At 43.4% G+C, this 20,585-nt stretch overlaps 1 protein-coding gene across 3 annotated transcripts in view; it reads right to left on the reverse strand.

Moving 5' to 3' along the window:
- Positions 1-167: 167 nt before the first annotated feature.
- Positions 168-20,585, reverse strand: part of LOC119434490 (85/88 kDa calcium-independent phospholipase A2) — a 34,390-nt gene continuing 13,972 nt past the window's right edge. For 2 of the 3 annotated variants that reach the window (XM_037701636.2, XM_037701638.2), the window contains exons 8-16: positions 20,012-20,194; positions 18,039-18,083; positions 13,438-13,690; positions 11,511-11,759; positions 10,590-10,740; positions 9,850-9,983; positions 7,816-7,970; positions 5,845-6,015; positions 168-5,073 (exon numbers count right to left, since the gene is read on the reverse strand). In XM_037701636.2, coding sequence (XP_037557564.1) covers positions 4,858-5,073; positions 5,845-6,015; positions 7,816-7,970; positions 9,850-9,983; positions 10,590-10,740; positions 11,511-11,759; positions 13,438-13,690; positions 18,039-18,083; positions 20,012-20,194 — 1,557 coding nt within the window. In that variant the 3' untranslated portion in view covers positions 168-4,857. The remainder of the gene's footprint in view (positions 5,074-5,844; positions 6,016-7,815; positions 7,971-9,849; positions 9,984-10,589; positions 10,741-11,510; positions 11,760-13,437; positions 13,691-18,038; positions 18,084-20,011; positions 20,195-20,585) is intronic. The other variant, XM_049659498.1, reaches the window with a different exon arrangement.

The raw sequence follows: 20,585 nt of genomic DNA on the forward strand, positions 1-20,585 counted from the left end.
ACATATCACAGTACAGTTGTATCCACAGCTGAAAATTTCAACCGCGATTTCCATGTGTTAGCCTGCACACGGACGTTTACATGTTCCCATGAAAGCCCTGCTGCTAACCAGTATGTTGTGAATTGCTAACATTAGGCAAGGTTTCAGCGCACTAATTGCATGGATTAAAATTCTCACTCAATCTGCATAGCAATGCGAGTTTAAAGAGGCACAACCAAAACAGCACTGCCACAGCGTCTCGCCTTCGCTGTTTATGCAGAGGCCATTGCTTTAGATGAAGTGAGCCATGGTTACACTAGAAGACGTGGAGTCTTTCTTACTGTGTGAAAATGCCTTGCGCGCGCTATTATACATGCGTGACAACCCTGTGTCTGTCAATCACACTAGCCAAAGCAAAAGCAATGCAAAGCTTGAGAGCGGGCTAGTTTAGCATTCCATTGTGCTGAAGTTACAGAAGTTTTATATGGTGCATAAGGGGTCGCTTACATTTCAAGGGAGGTAAATTTCTTCGATGGATATGTAGTAAACCATTCCGTGCATCGCAAGTGCGAGCAGTCCAGCACACGTGCAAGTACATAGGGCGCTTAAGCCCCTCTCAGCTTGGCAAATGAAATAGCCACGCCTGCTTAGAGCTTGCAGAAGCTCCCTACTTGCCACCCTCCAAATGGCAAAAATGCTCCACTTGCAAATAATGGCACTTCCTACCGAAGAATCACCTCTCAACGCATTTCATAAAGTTGTGAAGAGAGGCTGCTCACTAGGTAACCTGTGTAAATGCAGCCCTACACGCAGATGCAACACGATGTGCTTGAGAAATATATAAGAGGAGGCATCAAAATTGAGTTAAAATTGTACAAGTGTTCTTCATTGTAGTATGCTGAACAGAACCTTTATGTGTAATACAGTCAAACCTCGATATAACGAAGTTGTACTTGCAGCGAAAAACTTCGTTATATCAAGAATTTCGTTATATCGAGGTTTCGTTAATTCAATAGAACTAAGAGGGGGAAATAAAAATAGTTCGTTACATCGCAAATTTCGTTAAATCGAGCTTCAATATATCGAGGTTCGACTAAATGTAAACAGCTTCCGAAGGAGTAATGACATTATTTTTCTCTCTCTCTTTTACGAGTAACTGTAGACAGAATAATCGCAGGTTCATGCTTGCTCCACTGCTATGATTATCATTGTGACTGACCTGGCTTTGATTCAAAATGAGCGTCAAGTTCACCAGGATGTAGCTAGCCTAAATCTATGTTGATGCATACACAACTGGTGGTTGTGTTCAGTCGTAAATCAGTGATATGCACTAATGGTGTGCAAGATGCAGAATTTGTCTGCTGGTCACACATACTATGCTGTGTCATTACAGTCTGCATCTTCGCTGTCATCATGCAAGATATTTTTTTTTCTCTCTGTTAACAGCCTGAAATGTAGCTATTCTGTATGTAAACTACATTGAATTTAATTAATTGTAGTAGGTTTAAAACTTACAAAAGTGCCATAAACCAATGATGCAAAAATTTGCAAACTGATCATACCCTGAATAGCAAACTATCCGACATACTACCTGTGAAAAACACTTAGCATAGCAGAGGTGTGTACTGATGTACAAAGCATTGTTTTCACTTGAAGCTACGTTCAACCAAAGTGTACAGTAATCTTGAGAAAATGACCGTCATTTTGCTCGTCTGAAAGTGTAAACATGTTGGCAGTGGTATAACTGTCTCAAGGGTAGCCTTTCTTTTTTTTTTTTTTTATTCAGAGGCTCGTCAGTAATGCGTCCAATGTGTTATCACCCTGTCACAGGATGTCATTACCTGCACCACTGTTTGCGGTTGTGTATTCTGGTATGCGTGCCTAGGCTCATCCTCAACCTTGTCATAATCACGCATGAGGTTATTTCAACAACTGTTCTTGCCAGATCTGCTGAAATCTGTGATAGCCACACAGCCTTTTGAAACTACGTATGTTCTAAGCAACGTTAGCCGTTAATGTTTTGTTGGAGACAACCATCCATGCTACAGAGAAACCAACCAAGCTGCACAAGAATTTCATGTTTGTGTCAGTACTCCCGCAAGTTGGTTGCCCACGTTGCAATTTTGCTAAACCTCGGCACACATGCAGTCATCTCTCACAGTGCTTCCAAGGTGCTGCCAGATAAAAATAGAAGTGCTAGCAGGTCTGGCAGCCAGACACTGCTCACATAAGAAAAACTGCGAGTTTCAGAGACAGCGGACGGAGCCATCCAAGAAAAACACCTCGCTGGTGTCCGTGAGGTGTGAATACCAAACAAGCTACGTGAAGATGGACCCAGCATATATGCAATCGGCATACACAAGTAGCAGCAATCACGAGAACCATCTGTTGAAAAGTATTGTACAGTGGTAACTAACGCAGAGTTTTTCACAGAGATTCTAGAAAGAGATGTTGCAACAGTGTGCAGTTTGTGCTTAGGCAATTAAAAATGCGTGCCCTGCCAGTCACGTGCATGTGCTCTGAATGGCAATAGTACCAGCACACGCAAAAACAATTTGCCTACATCTACGTAGCAGCACCAGTGGGGCACACTATACTGACCGTGCCATTAAAATGCATAAAATATTGAAAAGCAGTTTTGTACAGCACTTGTCTTCTTTCTAGCAACCATGACAATGTCTCAGAAACTTGGTATGCAAGGTTTCGAGCAATGGGTTCACTCAGCAGATGCGAACTGCTTGTGCCTTATTCCTGCATTGCAGGAAATGAATGAGCACTCGGAGTTGCTTACTGTCACCAACTTCTTGTGCAAGTCTGATGCCTTGCACTCTAGTTGAAGTGCTTACATCTGATCATGGTAATATCCAGAGTGAAACAAGGCAGTGAGCCGTGACTGATCTGTGGTGTGCTCGGCATGAAACGCAAGTCATCACATTCCATAATTCTGGAACAAATGTGTCGCAGTGTAACGCAAGTCATTCTCACTCCACATTTATAACAACTAGTCGAAGCTCAGAGAACTCCCATGACTGATTGCATCTCAGGTGCAGTGACCACTGGGTGTATTCAATAAGGACATCTAGAGGGGGTCCTGATTATTTTTTTATTTCAACAAAATTTTTATATGACACAGCGAAATACCTCCACAAATTGGAACTGGACTTTTTCAGCTTACGCCTTTGTTTAAGCATGAAAAAGATCTTAACTGAGATAAGGTGGGAAATGTGGCTTACACAGTTGCATGATGTTCTAACTTTGAGAGAGTCTTACGCAAAAAAAAATTATGATTTTCTATGCTTTCATACTTCGTAAGCCTACTAGTGGACATAAATATAGGCTGATGATGATGATTTTAGAAATAAGGCCACGCGCGCGAGAGAGAGAGAGAGAAATTGAGTCGCCATCCCGGGACTGCGAAATTGGATGAAAGTAGGCTTACGAAGTATGAAAGCATAGAAAATCATTTCCCACCTTGTCTCAGTTAAGATCTTTTTCATGCTGAAACAAAGGCATAAGGTGAAAAACTCAGGTTCGACTTTGTGGAGGGATATTGCTGTGTCACAGAAAAATTTGATAATGAAAATAAAATACACTCAATTGTCTGTGCAAGCCCACCAGACAAACAAGAAATGGCAAGCTTTCCACCTTGACTCAGTTAAAGACTTTTTCATGCTGAAACAATAGCGTGCACTGAAAAAATAAGCTCGGTTCTGATGTGTGGAGGGATTTCGCTGTCATAAAAATTTAGTTGAAATAGAGAAATAGCAAATCGAACTGTGCTTCTCTGAACACCCATGATGTTGCATTCAACCTTAGCATTAGGGCAGCTTGCAGGAGTTGTCAAACCTCATTGTGGCATCGCACTTACTTAGCTTGAAACACACCCACAGTAGCAACAGAAGCTCAATGCTGGTTCTATACCACTAGTTAGAATGCAAGTCACATAAAGCAGTCGTATAGCAAGCTAGAACCTTAGCTGGTCACAGATTGCGAGTATTGAGTGCACTGAAATCGATTAAATGTGTGCTTTCTTCATTCGACACTGACAGCAAACAGTTGCAGACAGCACATGCTTTGCACAGAAGATCATTTGCCCAGCAATATTTGCGGATGTGCACTTGTTATGCAAATCAGATTTTTGGGTGGAGTTAGCCACGAGTCATCAAGAAGACAATGCAATAAGCAATTTCTGAGCAGGCTACTGCATCAAATCTGGTTTTATTTTTTAAATAAATAATGCAAAGAATTTTTTTTTATCTACTGAGGCACATTCAAAGACGCCAGTCCCAAGAACCTTCAACTGTGTCGAATAGCGATAGCAAATCGAAGCGACACATCGACTTGTATGCAAAATTCACTGGCACATACAGAGTGCGCGTGCGCAAGTTTTCAAAAAAGTGTATGGGATACACAAATTGCGAAGATCTGAGAGCATTTTATAAACAAACACTCAAACGTGGAATTCTGTGGAATTTTACATGCAGCCAGCTAGAACACTGGAGGGCAAACATAAATGCAGACAGAACCTTTCGGTATACGTAAAACTGGGTGGTAGATTTAGAAAAAAAAACACATTGTTACTGACTACACATCTATCACACCATGCGATAAAAATAAATGAAGAATTTGTTGATCCTTCTCTATATAATTATATAACAAACTATAAATTGACATAATTTGAAACAACAGCCCAAGCGCCTCCAGCCTTTGCCGACTGCTTAGCAGCCACGAATTGGTGATGTTCAGGATAGAAAGGCCAGAAGCATCACACTACCCCTTTCGGTCTGCACAAGCCGTGTCAGGTGGCTGGCCCTAGGGCCCGAGGTGGTGGCGTCACGGGATGGAACAGGATTTTGAGCGTCCATTGGCCCAAGTCGCTCAGGGCCGAAGAAGTTCGGCGAGCTCATCGAGTTCGGCGCGACGAGCTCGCATATAGACTAGAGTCTCCCAGAGCACCCGAACTAGCAGCTTGTTGTCGGTCTCGTTGAGGCACACGTCCGCGGATATGGGGGCGTTGAGGCGGAAGTAGGGCACATTGATCGTGTGGCACCAGGCCTGTGCCCGGTCAACGAGCCGGCCATTGGCTTGTGTGGCCTGCGTGCGTAGATCGGCACAATAAGTTAATGCTCACTCATATGCACTCGTCAGTATCTATACCGGGTGTTTCTACAACGACTTCAAGTAATATTTCAAAGTAGCCATTTTTAAATGAAAGGATGGTTCCTTTGGAGACATGCCCCTTCAGTGGTGGCGACTACGGGGTGATGACAAGTGATCCTGTGGTAATTAGTGGCTAATTAACAACAAATAATTAAACTTCAAGCTTTTAGTTTCAGCGGCCTTGTCATAATTAGGAAATTGAAGCAAACTTTCCGTACAAACCACATAGACTTTTGGATCTTGAAAGATGCGATTACCCGCGTGACACGACGAATTTTGGCCATCAGAGTGCGCGAAACTGAAAGTGGGAGGCTGCAGCAAGTGGAAAGGCTGCACCCCTCGAGGCAACGTTTTGCCTACAGCACCCAGCAGCGGGCAGCCAGTGCGATGCGGCTTTGTGCTCCTCGCTATCACCAGGAGCAAAGAGCCTAGCGTTTCAAGTGCTACACTTGAAAGCTATCTTTCTTATTTATGGATATATTTTAACTGCTGAATGATTGAAGCATAGGTGATAGACAGCGCAATACCTTGCTCAACAAAAGGCAAAAGCAACCATCGAAGGTGTTCATGGGACGTGGAACTAACAATTGTACACTTGATTTGTACACCCCCCCGCTGGAACTGAGGAAATGCAGAGGCCTTTCAATGGTTGCTAACCTTAACAGCCAGTCCAAAACATCAACCTCACAAGAACAAAGCTGTCACCTGGTCAATGATGAGCTGTCCGAGCGCCTTAGCTCCAAAGGCCATCTTGGCGGCACCCAGGATGCCCGTGCCCATGTGGAGCATGTCAATGACCGTCACTGGCACCACAGGCACTTTGCCGGTGCCCAGCGACACGATGACACCCAGGGGTCGCACCTTGTCCACCTGGCCCTGGTAAGTTGGCAAACGGAAAAAACCTTAGAAAAATAAATATGACTATGGATCTCAAACATTCAGTACTTTGGATATTCAGTGCGACAAATACGTTGGGACAGAAGCTGACTGGAATTAAACGAAAGTCTCCGAGCTTGTCATAGATCATTTCCCAAAAGAGGGTCATGTGTGTGGTAGCTGCTTCAAGTGCCCACTGGTGACCCAACCTGACCACACTCACCCTACTGTGGCAATTTGTGAAGCAGAGGGAAATGAGCAAGCTTGCAGAGCATCTTTTTTTCCACGATAACTTAATGAAAGATGCTTCCGTTTCACTTGATAAGGTCTTAGTGACACCGTCTATATAGACTTGACAGGAAACAGACAACAACCAGGCTTTTGATGTTGGTATCTAACAATTCATTTGACGCATGCCACAAGACATGTGAGGTGCTGAAAGCCAACTAAGCAGTTGCTTTGAGATAGGCCCGTTAAGTAGCACAGTAGTACGAGATACGAAAACTGTTCCGTTGCTCTCACCTCATGTTAAAGGGGCCCTGAACTACTCCTCGAGCTTGGTGAAAAAACGATTCTGCAGATAACATACGCTCAACCAAATTTCACACTCGTGGGCGGCGCGTGGGGCTCGCAAGCAGAGTGCGAAGTTACCATTTTCTCATATACTTTCTTTTCAACAGAGGTCTTATCCTCACTCTTTTGGGGCAACAGAGGCCTTCTCCTCACATCAGCGGGCAGATTCCCATAGAGCACTGCTATTGCGAAATTTTTTTCCAAAAGCCAGGGGAATTCATACTTGTCAACGTCGCTGTACTGGCTTTACTCAACATTTTTTAAAAAGCAAAAAACAATACACAGACGTTTCGCCACCTATGAAGGTGGCATCGTCGATACACAAATGGTCCAATAGAGCAGAATACATCCTATTTATCTGTGAAGCAGCTGTAGACAACCGGCAGGGGGCCACGGTTAGAACTGCAGGCCAATCGGTCACGGCATATAAACATGATTCGACAAATTTTCTCTGGCTCCATCACTGCTCCCGTGCCAACGTTTTCACATTATTAAAATCAAACACATGTGTCATCCGTTGCCTTTGTGACATCCTTCATGTGTTTGTTGAGACATGTACCATGTTGTCACTTAGTCTCGCAAATGTAGCTGGCGTTGCAGTCCGAGCAGTCCACCTTGTAAACCACACCGTTTTGTCCATCCTGCGGCATGCGGCCCTTTGGCTTCGGAAACATGTTTGCCAGTGTGTACATGGGCTTAAATACAGTTCTAATGCCCAAAGGCTGCAAAGCCCTGCGCACTGTGTCAGACACACCGCTAATATATGGTATACATACAAATGAGTCGGCCTTTCAGCTCTGCCGTCATAGATCCGTAGCATGTGGCATTGTGCATCGTTAGATCAAGTCAATCTTGAGGTCAATTTGAAACACTCTCTTCTTCAATTTTGTGCAATTGTATCTCGTATGTGCATTGGATGGCTTCAGGATAAGACTTCCGCCGACTTTTTTTCTCCTGCACAAGTGAAACAAGACGTGCAACAACAACTAGCACCTTTGAGCATTGCTGCTTGCGTAACCTTTCAGCAGCTGGAAATTCTGCCCGTCTTGCCACATTACTTTAAGTTAACAGTTGTGCGTTCAGCGTGCACATCTTTACAGGTTAGAAAAGACTTGCAAAAGTGTGCAAAACAACACATAAAGCCAACAATTGTAGTGTCTTTAGTAATTCATAGCAATGGACAACTGATTGGCAAAGCATTCAAAGTAGCTTAGACAATGAACCCACCGTCGCCTTGAGGGCCTCATTGTACTCGCAGATCTCCGTCATGGCGTCCAAGGTCGGGTTGTTGGAGATGAGCCCACCATCGAGAAAGCGCCCAAATGGCCGGAAATAGGTGGGCGCTGCCCCCGACGCTCGTGCCGCCCGCCACACCAGCTGCTCTGTAATGGAACACGTGCCAATACAGTGATTGACTCAACATCCGTGTTTAATACACTGTGCGCTGCCCCTTTATGTTTAAAAAGTTGGCCCAAAGTATATTGAGGAAACTGCTCATTCCAGTACCACATTGGGTTATGCAATGTTCTTCTAATGAGATGTGTGCATATAAATAGGCACAACATTTTGATGTGAAAATTTTACCCCAGGAAAGCAACCTATGAAGGCATGAATACACATAAGGCTGTCATTTTAGAAGTGGGAAATGGAGCAAATGAAGTCAAACTCGAGAAAGTGCAACAAGCAATCAATTTTACAATCGACCTAATGGAGACCACAAGCCTTAAACCATTTTATAACACACCAAATTGGCCACCCTAACTGAATGATTACTTGGTCAGAATAAGTATATTTTGTCATGCAAAAAAAAAAAAAAATGTCAGCAAGAAGCAAAGAATACGACAAAAATCCTTAACATATACAGTTAAACCTGGATATAAGGAAATTGACAAATTCCCTAAAAACTTCGTTACAAAGAGTTTTTTGTTATATGTAGGTTTGGCATGAAAATTCGGAAAAGAAACGCTTGTTAATGCGCACCCGTTTTCCGTGACCAAAAGAGAGGGAAAAAAATCCTGTAGCGCACCTCATGCTTTCATACAGAAATGCAACGCTCAAGATTTACGCTAAAGTTGCGATGAACCCCAGTTTCGCCCGAAAGGCGAAGCATCGATTGCGACAGCAAAGTAGCAGATAGCCGTAAATAGCGGCCGTATAAACTTGTAAACATTCGCTGTCTAACCAAATTGGTAGACTAATGCCTGCACACGCTACAGCACATGGTCGAAGCTACGGGAGCCTCGAAGTGCGTAGGAGGCGGCCATATTGAAATGCCGATGGCGATATGGTAGCGCAAATTTAGGCTTGTACTCGATTGTTTTTTAGTTTTATCAACATCGGCAACAGAAAAGAGTGCCGGCTAGACCAGCTCAAGCGGCGGGATGGTTTGACGAGGAATGCAGGCCCACCTCGCGCACGCTCGCACGCATGGCTCGCTCTTGCCTCGCAGTCGCCGTGAATTCGAGTGCGCCAAGTGCGCGCCGCCGCTTCGCATTCCGTCGCGGCGGAGAAGGTTTAAAAATGACAAAATTTGGGGCGAAATCTTTAGGTTGTCGGTGGGGAAAATATGTTATTTCGAGGGAGTCACTTCATTACGTAGAAATACATGTGCATGAAGTAATGGTGGGGAATAGAAAAACTTTGTTACCAGGAATCCAGGTTTAACTGTAGTCCAACCTTGTTATAACAAAGTCATCCAACACGAAAATACCTTCAATGTCTCCGAAATAGACAGCTCCACAGAGCTGTCTATTTAGCTGCCTGTGGTGAGCACTGGAACACAGCATATGTGTTTCACATCCACTGCTGCACAGAATCTAATCTGTGACTCCCCTATTGGCTAGCTCACTAATTTACTGTAACATGTGAATGTCCAAGCACTCTGCCCTCCATAGCAAGTGAGCAGATGCTGCTTGCAAGCAAAAGCGCATTCATTCCCTGTGTACCTTTTCTCGAATGTAAACGTAAATTACGAGAAATTTCCAATGAATTTTTATGCATAGGTGCTCGTTGGCATCTTTGTGGCAGCATCACTGAGTCACTGAGAGTATCCTTATGGTTGGTAAGCATCAATGAAATTCATTGAGTTGCAACACTGGCCGATGCCGGCCAGCACCCATGCTGCAAAATGTGTCGGAAATCTGTTCCTCGTGGCTTGAGCTTAACTGCACAGAGCCTGATGGACATCAGCCAGTGCAACAGCTGTTCTCTGCCTGATGCGAACGCATGAGCTCAGCACAGAAGGCACAGAATGGGACGCACCATGTGGCGGCGTGCATGATGGAAATTCAGACTCGTCCTCTGCAACTCCGAGGATCTTCTTTGGTGAATCATAGTTGCGGAAGAGGTGCAGTGCTGCCGGATGTCGGTCCGCAAGAACGCCCGTTATCATCAACCTGTTGGCATCCATCCACACAAACAACTGCTATTAATGTGACAGCATTAAGGGCCCTTGTGTCACAAAAAATCTGGTGTCGGGGCCGACCATCGTTTAGCGAAAAATCATTCCAAACCACAACCACGCAGGCCCTCTGCATGGCGCAGAGGCGATACTGAACTATTGAATTTTTCAAAGTAAAATGTGTCAGAAAAATCATTAAGTACAGCTTAAAACACAACCTACAGACATGATAGCATTGGATGGTAATTTGAATATAAGAGAAAAGATACTTCTGTTACGCGGAAACTCAAACATAGAACCCTTTTCCAGCATTTCTACCATTCATACAACGGCGTACCTGCTCAGTTCCTTGCAACAACACCATCCAGATGGTGCTCACCTCCGCAGCAGCGGCGCGTGGAGGTGAAGGTGGAGAAAAAGACAAGAAAGCTGCAGTTGCCGGGAAGCGTGTTGAGCAGTTGGGGATCTTTAAATGCTATCACGTTCCACTCTTAAAGGCGAAGCTTAAGCGTCCTCCAATTTTTAAGTTGGCGTGTTAGTACACCGAGTCGCTACATCGCGCTTTCATTTTCTCGTGTGAAGCCAAGGGCAGTGCACTCACTTGGGGTGCTTGATGTCCGTCATCACGGTGTCCTCACCCAACTCTCGCTGAAGAAATTTTTCTAAAGAGTCGGCATCATGCGGTCGTGTACCCGTGAACACCTTGTCTTTAAGGCTGAAGTAGAGCTGAAGGCACTGACGGGGGGTTTTTCCTGCAAAGGACACGCAAGTGAAACCAGCATAATGTTGTACAAGAAGTGATTTTCACAAAAGCTGCTTGGGCTTGTTGGTACATCACGTCACTGGTCCCTGTCTCAAGTTTGTGCTATTGCTCTGAAGTGATTTTCTCAGCCAGCCATGCATCGGCAATACGTGTGCCACATTTCGTGGCCCAATTATGCTAACATAGAATCGATGTACATGATAGACAAATATGTACAACGATGACAACTACACAACACACTGTGTTGTCGTCGTCTTTGTATTTGATTATGTTGCACGAAAATCAATGTGCAAAACTCGTGTCACTTTGCCCGACAACGTTTACTATGGAAGTAATTGAAAGCCTGGGTCCAGGAATGCAGTAAGGTCATTTTCCAAAGTCCTAACAGGCCGGGTGGAATCTGAAGCTGTAGTAATTCCACGCTGTGATAAACAGCCGCACATGCTGCAGTCACCATGGCGAACAATTATAGCCTGACCTTTCAGTTGCCGCGTGAGAGAAATGTATTTTTTTGAAATGTTTCGATTATAACCATATGCTACCAGCTTAGCATCTCAAACGCACAAATTATCTTGCATAATTATGTGAAGCCAACGTTGAAAACTTCCTATAGTTCCACTGAATCACCAGGGAACAGCAGTAGTTCAACAAACAGAGTACTGTCACATTGTGCATTAAGAACTTAAATCGTTATTGGGTGCCCAGAAAGACAACATTAAATTCATGATAGTTGATGCAAAGAATGCAGCTTCCATTTACCCCGTGCCAGCAAAAGTGCCAGGACACCTCCCGTGCTGGTTCCGGCCGCCCAGTCAAAGCAGTCCAGGATTGACTGCCCAATGATGGCCTCCAGGGCAACCAGCATCTGGATGATGATGAGGCCACGGATGCCGCCTCCATCTAGACATAGCACGCGACTGCGCGGCTGCTGTCGTCCCTCGCGCCGTTCCTGCAGTCGTCGCTGCACCGCCTCTCGCACAATTGACGCTCCCATCAACTCGTCGTACACTGCGTCACAAGAGGAGGAGGCATGCTGGCTTGTCAGGCCTCAAGCGACATTAGGCAAGTGCAGTAAGACTTCGCTGACTCAGTCTGGTGGTCACCAGACGCTAGGTTCAGTGCGAGGCACAAAGACCCGTATGCAAATGCACGGTCTATGTCATTTACAAAATATTTTTAAATATGGGAAGAAAATAGCTAGGAAATATGAGCTTTCTATCAGTCAAACCTCGTTATAATGAAGTCACATCCAACACGAAAATACTACCTTCATTATATCCTATATTTGTTATAAGCACACACGCTGATATCGACAAAAGAAAATTTCACAAATTTTAGCTTTACTATGTTATATACAGTAATTTGTTACATCTGTGTTTGTACATCGAGGTCCAGCTGTATTTGGCTTGTAGTATGTACCTCAATTCCAGAGTATAAAGATAGTCGAGACATATTAACGAGATTGTTGTTTCATTCAGAATTCCGTTTATCTAAAAAAAAAATTGCTTACTTCAATACAGTCGTATTTGCTTTTGTGTTGCCACAAAGCAAGCTCAGATGTTAGCAGCACATAGTGCCATGTTCATCCAATTTGCAATGAACATGGCTGTCATTCGACATAGATCTACATCACATGCTTATGAGCACTGTGGAATGAATGCGTTACTACTGGTGATCTTTTTCCAGACACTTGCTGTGAAATGGTAAACATCCATCCATTAATGTACTGTTAATGTGAAGACTGCAAAATATCCACTATCTAAGCTCAAACTCTTGATTCGAGCATGCCCCTCCATGCTTCTACTATCAACTTGGGCTAAATAAGCACAAAGGCATAACAAACACAACCAGTTCAAACTGGTTTCAACCATTATTTTCTCACTCTGCAAGTTTAACCGCAAGTGAATTGTTTTCACTGAACCAGAACAAAAAAAAGTTTCAGTTCAACACTCTGGTTTCACAGAGTTCATAACTGTTTCCAAAGTTGCAAAAGAGTTCACACTGCAATTTCTGCAGAGTAATAAATTGCAGCCAATATTGGAAACCAAAACTCAAATGCCAAACAGCGCAAAAGACAGGTCCTACTAGTACAAGGCCATGAATGAAGTCTCGCATTAGGACATATTTCACTAAAATGTTAATCTCACTTTTGTGTTGTACTTACCCATCTAATTGCTACCTAAATTCATTTTTATATCTATGCCGCTGTGGTCATACTAATCAGAGAAAATCACCTTCCCTATATTACAGTGTTCAGTATTACAGTGTATCAAGTACAATGTTCTTACTTGTTGAGCAAACATGTACAGTGGAATCTCGATACAATCTTCATGGGAACCAGAAAATAAATTGTATCATCTGAAAATCATATTTTTCGAAATACATTGCTCCTATAAGACACTGGCCGGGAAAGGAACAAAAAGAATTAATATCCTGAAAAATGTATTATGCAGAATCATATCAACGAGATTTCACTGTACGTGGTTGAACTATGAGTATTTTCTGTACTGGACTAGGTACTAGCTGCATAGGCTATTGGGCCAAATATTTTGTATGCAATCATTGAATTGTTTCAATAAAGATAATAATTGAGTTTTTATTGACTGACTGATTGATTTGAACGCAAACTTGAACGCATTTTCTGAAATACGCCGTACATAAATAGAACCATCAGAGTGGCACTCACAGCGAGCTGTCCGCAGGAAGTCTGGCTTGTCGGGCGGGGCCCCGTCGAAGGTGCCCGTGGGGTTGCAGCCGTCACTGCAGCCGCGCTCTTGCTCACAGCGTTGTGCCCCGACTGCATGCAGCGTGTACAGCACGGCATCCTTCTTGCTCAGTTTGGACACAGCTGCCAGGTGCCGCGCCGTCTCGCCCTTCTGATTCCGCTGGTTCACGTCCGCCCCAAACACGATCAGCGCGTGTATCAGCGACACATCGCTCTGCGTGTACGGAAGGTGAGAGCTCCTGTCAGGGCGACGCCTTCTTTTCTAGCGCTTTGTTTTAAGGCGAAAGCCTTAGACCTCTATGTTTCAAGGTCGCGTTGTGAGGTACAGAAAGTCACATGACCCAACGCAGGCCATAAGCGAACCAAAGCATGTCCAGCTGTGTATAAGAGATGATTAATGATTACCAAAGTTAATTAATAATTGATTAGTGATCGGTTTAAGGTTAATTAGGGTGGATTAAAGTCAATTAAGGTGTATTAAGGATGATTAGGGTGCCCTAAGGTGGCTTAAGGTCGATTAAGTTGCATTAGGGTGGACTGTGGAGGATTAGAGTGGATTAAGGTGAATTACAGTAGGCTTTACAAGGCTTTCACATCTCTTAGGCGATAGCCAAGGACACCTCGGAATTCTTGTTCGTGTTTTTTTCTGCCAAGTTTAGGCAACTGTCAATCCTTCTTCGGTGTCCTTGATAAAGTGCAAGCCTTGTGAAGCCCCCTTCTGCACAGTCACTGCAGCACTTAGCTGAAGGCATTGCACAATCCTGTGGCACCTACTGTGATAAATACCACCACCAGCTTTCTCATGAAAGGCAATTCATTTATTTATTTACTTCAGTTGCTTAAGGACCCAAAGGCAATAAACAGGGAAGTGGGCACAGTTTGTGTAAGCAAGAAATCAAGTGCAAAACAGTAAGCACAAAAATAAATTACTAGTACCTTGTTTGATTAAAAGTACAGTTACAGCATTCATGCTAACGCAGTGGTTACAACATCAACAGTAACGTGGTCGCACTCTTGCAACATGTGGGGCAGGAATGAATGAGAAGATCTCGTAATAAATGCATCTATGCCTATTACCATCAGAGCAGCATATACAAATAGCCCTTTGTTTAACCCACTTCTTTTTTAAACTATTGTTAATTGCAATTAGCATAAAACCCACACACCTAGTTAAGTCATGAATTCAAATTTCAGAAAGCAAATAAGCAATAAATTGCTCATAGCACTTCATCAATAGTGAAAAAGATTTTTTTTTTAACTTAGTAACAAACTGGCCTGTAGTCAAGTCTCTTCAGATGTTGGAGAGGAATCGGATTAATTTGGCACTTTGGCTTTAGCAGAGGTGGAACTGTGCCCTTTTTGGAGCAGAATCTGTATCAGGCAAACAATTCATTTGTAGAGACTACCTGCAGTTTTGCAGCAAATTCTCGTTGTTCACAACATAAAGCAGCAATGATACAAATTTAATAAATGAATTTTACATGAACGCTTTTTCAACACCAGCAATATTTTGGGCGTAATTCGTGATGTTCGAAACCAATACATGCAGCCATGTCCACAACTTTAACTTTTGGATGTGGAGTAGATATCCAAAATATCTCCCATCACAGCTTACTGTTAGCAATACTGAGCTCAATGCTTTCTATCACTGCACGGGAAGTGATGAATCCTTAAATCCAAGCACAGCTCGTACATAATGACCTGATAGGACTGATCAGTTCGAGATTGGCAAGCTCCCTGGTGAGGATTCCTGGGCCTTCATGTTGAGACACAAGAGACTTGCCCATGTGAACCACGAGCATTGCAGCAAAGCGTGTAGGCTGGCACAAACTGTTGTGTACACAACACAGTTGTACACAGCGCCGACGAACATTCTGCAAATCAAGCGTTATTTCAGTAAATGGCTGCTCTACCTTAGGACAACCAGGTATTTCTATCATCATCCTGTTGGCTGTAACAAAGGAAATGTGAATAATTTTCTAGAATAACCACTCGCATATGCAACATCAAAGAAAGATTGTTTTTAAGAGCATAGCAAACTCAGCTGGCTACAGCTGACTCTGAGCATACAATGTTGGTCTTTGGAAACGACTTGATAACAAGAGCAAGCGAGAGAAGAACAATATGTTAAGCAATGCACAACAAACTGTTGTTGCGACTATATTGGCAAATTCACGGTGGCAAGCAGGATGTGCTGTAAATAAAAACTGTCACTGCATCGACTGAGAGCAGAGAAAACAACAACTTTTCAAGCATATCTAGTGTTCAGGCCTGTCGCAATTTCGTATTTTTGATTCACCAGTACTGTCACTTGATCCTTGGAGATGACATGGGTAATGTTGCGCATTTTACCACACAGCAGGATTGACACTACACAGCCCAGCTGCAAAAAATTTTGCCGTTATTACAACACTGGTTGGTTGCCACTAGAGGTCACAAAAAATTACAAGATTTTGCTCAGGATCCCTACCAAAACTTCATTGTACGCAAGTTTCTTACATATAGCTTCCGCAAGGCCAGGAATGAGATGTTTGTACTTACGTCAAAGGCCTTCGGTATCTCACCTTTGGAGGCTCGGCCTTTTGACGAGCCTTCTTGTTGCCCTTAACGACCTGACCAAGGTCGCGCGAAAATGAAAGCCGCAAGTTATAAAAAAGCAGTGCTCAGGGCCGCAGTGGCCCACATTCACTGGCCATTGTTATAACTCGGTGGCATTATCACAAAAAAGGTCAATCACCTGGTCTTTTCTTAACCTGTTACAGCCATGCAGCGCGTACAAGCAACCAATTTCTTGCTTCCCCTATTATTCAAATCTTACACTGGTTGTACATTCCTCACAAACCTTGGAGTTTAATGTTTTGATTGCCAGTTCAGGCTTAACATACAGCCATGGATAAAAAGTCAAATATAGTGACGGTCAGTCTCACTTTGCAACATTTACAGACATTTAACAAACACAACAAAAGCTGCAGCTCATGGGCTGCAGTTGCCTTTTACAGTAGAACCTCGTTAAAACGTTTTTCAAGAGACTGCGAAAAAAAAAAAATGTAACAGCCGGGAAAACTTAACTGTGAGGGAGGCCACCAATCACCACAGCTACGAGTGGGTGCCAGTACAGTTATTAGATGTCTTAGCGCTCGTAGCGTGACCGAGGATGGTGCATGTGCACATGTGTAATTAAGGGACATGTACAATGTTTCGCGACAGCAGCCCCTTTCAACTCTTGATATGTTTGACCAGCAATATTTTGCTTATGCTTCACCGCACAACACGGCTCCATTGCGGTGAAGCTGACTTAAGAGAACCAGCAATTATGCTACGCATATAAGACCCTTGCCAGCTCCAAAATAAATGTAACACTGCGCTCCGTGGATCTGCCCCAGTGTGCATTGTTCCTAGTAGGCTTTAACTGATGCACACTTCGCTTCAGGTGCTTTGACTCTGTGCATATGTGCAGAGCACCTTTGGTTGCTTATTGCAAACTGTGGTCGCTTACTGCAAACTTTGGTCGTTTACGGCAACACACCGGTCACTTGTTGCAGTGAACAAGCTGGCTGCACCGCTAAATTTGTGTGACTGCCACATTCAAATGCAAAGTTGCAGAAACATTACAGAGTGGCGACGTATCAAGGGGAACATAATACATGGAAGTCAATGGGATTTAGGTTGGGACCGCAAGAACACGATATAGCAGCCGGAAAAATGCAGCGGTGAGGAACGCATTAAGGGGTCCCACTGTATTCTTTTCTGCTGCCGTCAGGAAGCAGCGGCTTCGAAGTTTTGCCAACATAAATCTTGCTTCCACAGGATGCATATGCAGCTGGAGCATGCAAACGTAACAGCAAGCTTCTGCAATTACACTGCGAATGGTGAAGTGTTGTTTAATAAAAGCACAAATAAAGCATTATGAACAAATAACAGCAAGCTTCTGACATTACACTGCAAATGATGAAGCGTTGTTTAATAAAAGCACAAATAAAGCATTATGAACGAATAAGCAGCTGGTGCGCATACTCAGGACTCGTAGATAAGTGCGAATGATAGCAGTTTAGCTGAATAAGTAGACTTCCTGAGCGATGTTCTCGCATTTTGTGTCCACTACAGCCGATGGGATGAAATTTATTGCACTTTTGCTCCAATTTTATGTTTGATCACCCTCAGCTGACGGTTTAAGATGTTCTAAAACTATCTGAAACATATTCTAGTGAACAATGACTATTCAATTCGAAAACCGAATCAATGTGGGATATTCGCACACCCCTACCTCCCTTGTTCGATCCATTTGATCACTTTGTCTCCACCTTCCCATGTACCTTTCTGCCTTGTATGGATCACCCAGAACAAGCCATTGCTATCAGATAACCAACAGCAGAGCGGACTTCATTGGAAGAGCAACTGCAAACCTTTCGCTGAAGAGTTTCTCATCTAAAGACTAGAAGCAAGCACTGGTGCATGCTATAGCACCATGCACGATAAGATGTTATTGGTGGTGGTGCACGACTACTGCACGCCAGCAACGAGGCATGCCTAATTATGACACCGGTGACATGCACCAGACTCACCTGCTCGAGAAATATAGACCAGTTTTCATGGTTGGGCACCGCCACCTAAGGCCGAAGAGATGAGAACAGATGTTGCGTCGCGGCTGTTCACACTCTCTCAAACACAGCCTTTCTAAGGAGTCGCAGGGCACATTTATGATATGCGTCACCATTGTAACAAGACAGTAACTATAGTATTTCATACCATACAACACATTAGGTATAAGATGAGAATTCCCATCAATATAACACTTTGTACTGCACAGAGACATCAGACAATCAACGTGAAACACATGATGGAAGTATAGTACTAAAGTACAGCATACTTACAAGTAAGTGCTTTGAGACATAAAATGCTGTAGAAAGTTTATTATATAATTGCACTTCCCTTCGGAACAATTTCAGAGGGATTCAACAAGTCGTACGATTAACATCCAACACATAAAAAAAGACACATGACAATTTTTTTCTAGAAACTGGATCTACTGTCTCAACCACCCTACCCCCATTGTTACGGCACACTCAAGGTATGCCAACTGTCAACACACTATGTGCAGCCAAGCACGTGGTGCCATGGTGTGTTAGATTTTATGTTGTACCAATTTTGTCACGATAATTAGCTCCACGTAGGAGTAGCATCACAGAACACACGAAAGAGGAGGAACACATGCTGATAAGCAGAAGACTAGAACATCTACACAATACAAATACAGTGGAATATCGTTCATACGATCTTCACGGGAACCAGAAAATAAATCGTATCAACGAGATTCCACTGTACACGTCACTGAAGGGTTGAAAACTAACCTTGTTGGTACATATCCAAGAGAATACTAATTGGAAACGGCGGAAAAAGACGGAACAAGATTAGACAACACGTGTTGTTTGACCTTGTTCCCCGTCTTCTTGCACTGTTCTGAAGTACCTATTCCCGTTTTATGAGCGTTCTATGTGCCAGACCCCATGTTGTAGGTGCCACATCTCATGTCTGCTGTACAGAAGCAGCAATAAAAGAACAGCGTTTTTTCTAATACATCAGTCTTAAAAGCTGCAGCCATTTTCATTGACTCAGGGAGCTGAGCTCAGGGATTTGCTGGTTTTCCTGCTGTTGGCAGGACAAATGTAGTACCCCCTCATTGTCAGGAAGATCCCTTCCATCGGGCGAACAGGTGTTCATAACTTTGTGTGTGAAATACTGTATATTGTGAAAGCACCATATTTGTAAATTTAAGTGTGTGTATACATACATACATACATATATATATATATATATATATATATATATATATATATATGGGAAAAAATGTTTTTTATGAAAATTATCCATGCCTGGGCCACATCCCCTTTTCCTTACAGCATGTTTTGTGATCCATGACCGTGTTGTATTGGCGCAATACATATATGTGGCATAATACATGGCACACTATAGGTCCTCTTTTGTCTTTCGGCATCTACAGTTAACTGTCTGTTAGAAGCAATCACGTTCACCAAGTGTCAGCATCATAAAAAGGAACACTAAATAAAAACGCTAAATCAGTTTAGATTGATAATGTGCCCTTTCTAAACGTTATTTTCACTAATTTCACAGTAGTACATCAATTATTAGAAGAGTAAATGAAGGTGAAACTTTATATGATTTTTGTGCCAACACAACAGCACTGGTACTTCAGCATGACTTCACGAATTTCAAAGTATTTTTTCACATTTGGGCTGTTGTGGCTCGATAAAAGTTCTTCAAACTTGCAAAGTCTTTGGCTTTTTTAAAGTATACAATACAGTCTATCTTTATTGATAAAAATTATGTAGGCCCGAGAAGACCACGTCAAAATCCGTGACGTCACACCTTTTCTGGCTGATCGAGCCTTCTCTCACGGTAAGAATGGCTTTGTTTAGCATTGTAGAAAACTAATTTACTAGTACAGCTCAAATATCTTTTCACTTTAGTGTCCCGCTAATTAGTGATATGAACGTGACAGGAAGCAGGCAACACGCACCCGCACGGCTACATGTAGAGGCGAGTCACCGTCGCTCCCAATGGCGTTGACGTTGGCACCGTGACTGAGCAGGCTGATGACACAGCTTAACCGACCTCTGGCAACCATGATGTGCAGGGCGGTGTTCCCCTGGAAGTTCTTGGCATCCAGGTCACAGCCAAGGTCGATCATGGTCTCCAGGCACTGCATCAAGTGTCCAGGCACTGAATCAACTGCACTTGCAGTTGTGGCAGCCACATGGCGATTGCGGGCCCCATGGCGACATGTGCATGACTGCACATGTCGCCATGGCCAAGCACAAACTGAAATGTCTACCTATTCCTTCTTTTAAGTTCCCTAGTTTTCCTGTGCGTGCGATGTCCATGTATTACTTATGCAACTAGGCCACGAGTTGCCATTTTAGTGGGCACCTAGATTTGTACAGGAACGGCATGTTCTGTTAATGGCACAATGCAAGGCAGGTAGCCCAACTTGGTGCACTACTACGGCATGTTCTCTGTTGGGCTCAGATACAAGCAACCTGCACTATGCCATTTGTTGCTTATTTCATGCAACAGCTGAAGTTTAAAGATGT

The sequence above is a fragment of the Dermacentor silvarum genome, unplaced genomic scaffold (assembly GCF_013339745.2).
Source record: "Dermacentor silvarum isolate Dsil-2018 unplaced genomic scaffold, BIME_Dsil_1.4 Seq1107, whole genome shotgun sequence".
NCBI lineage: Eukaryota > Metazoa > Arthropoda > Arachnida > Ixodida > Ixodidae > Dermacentor > Dermacentor silvarum.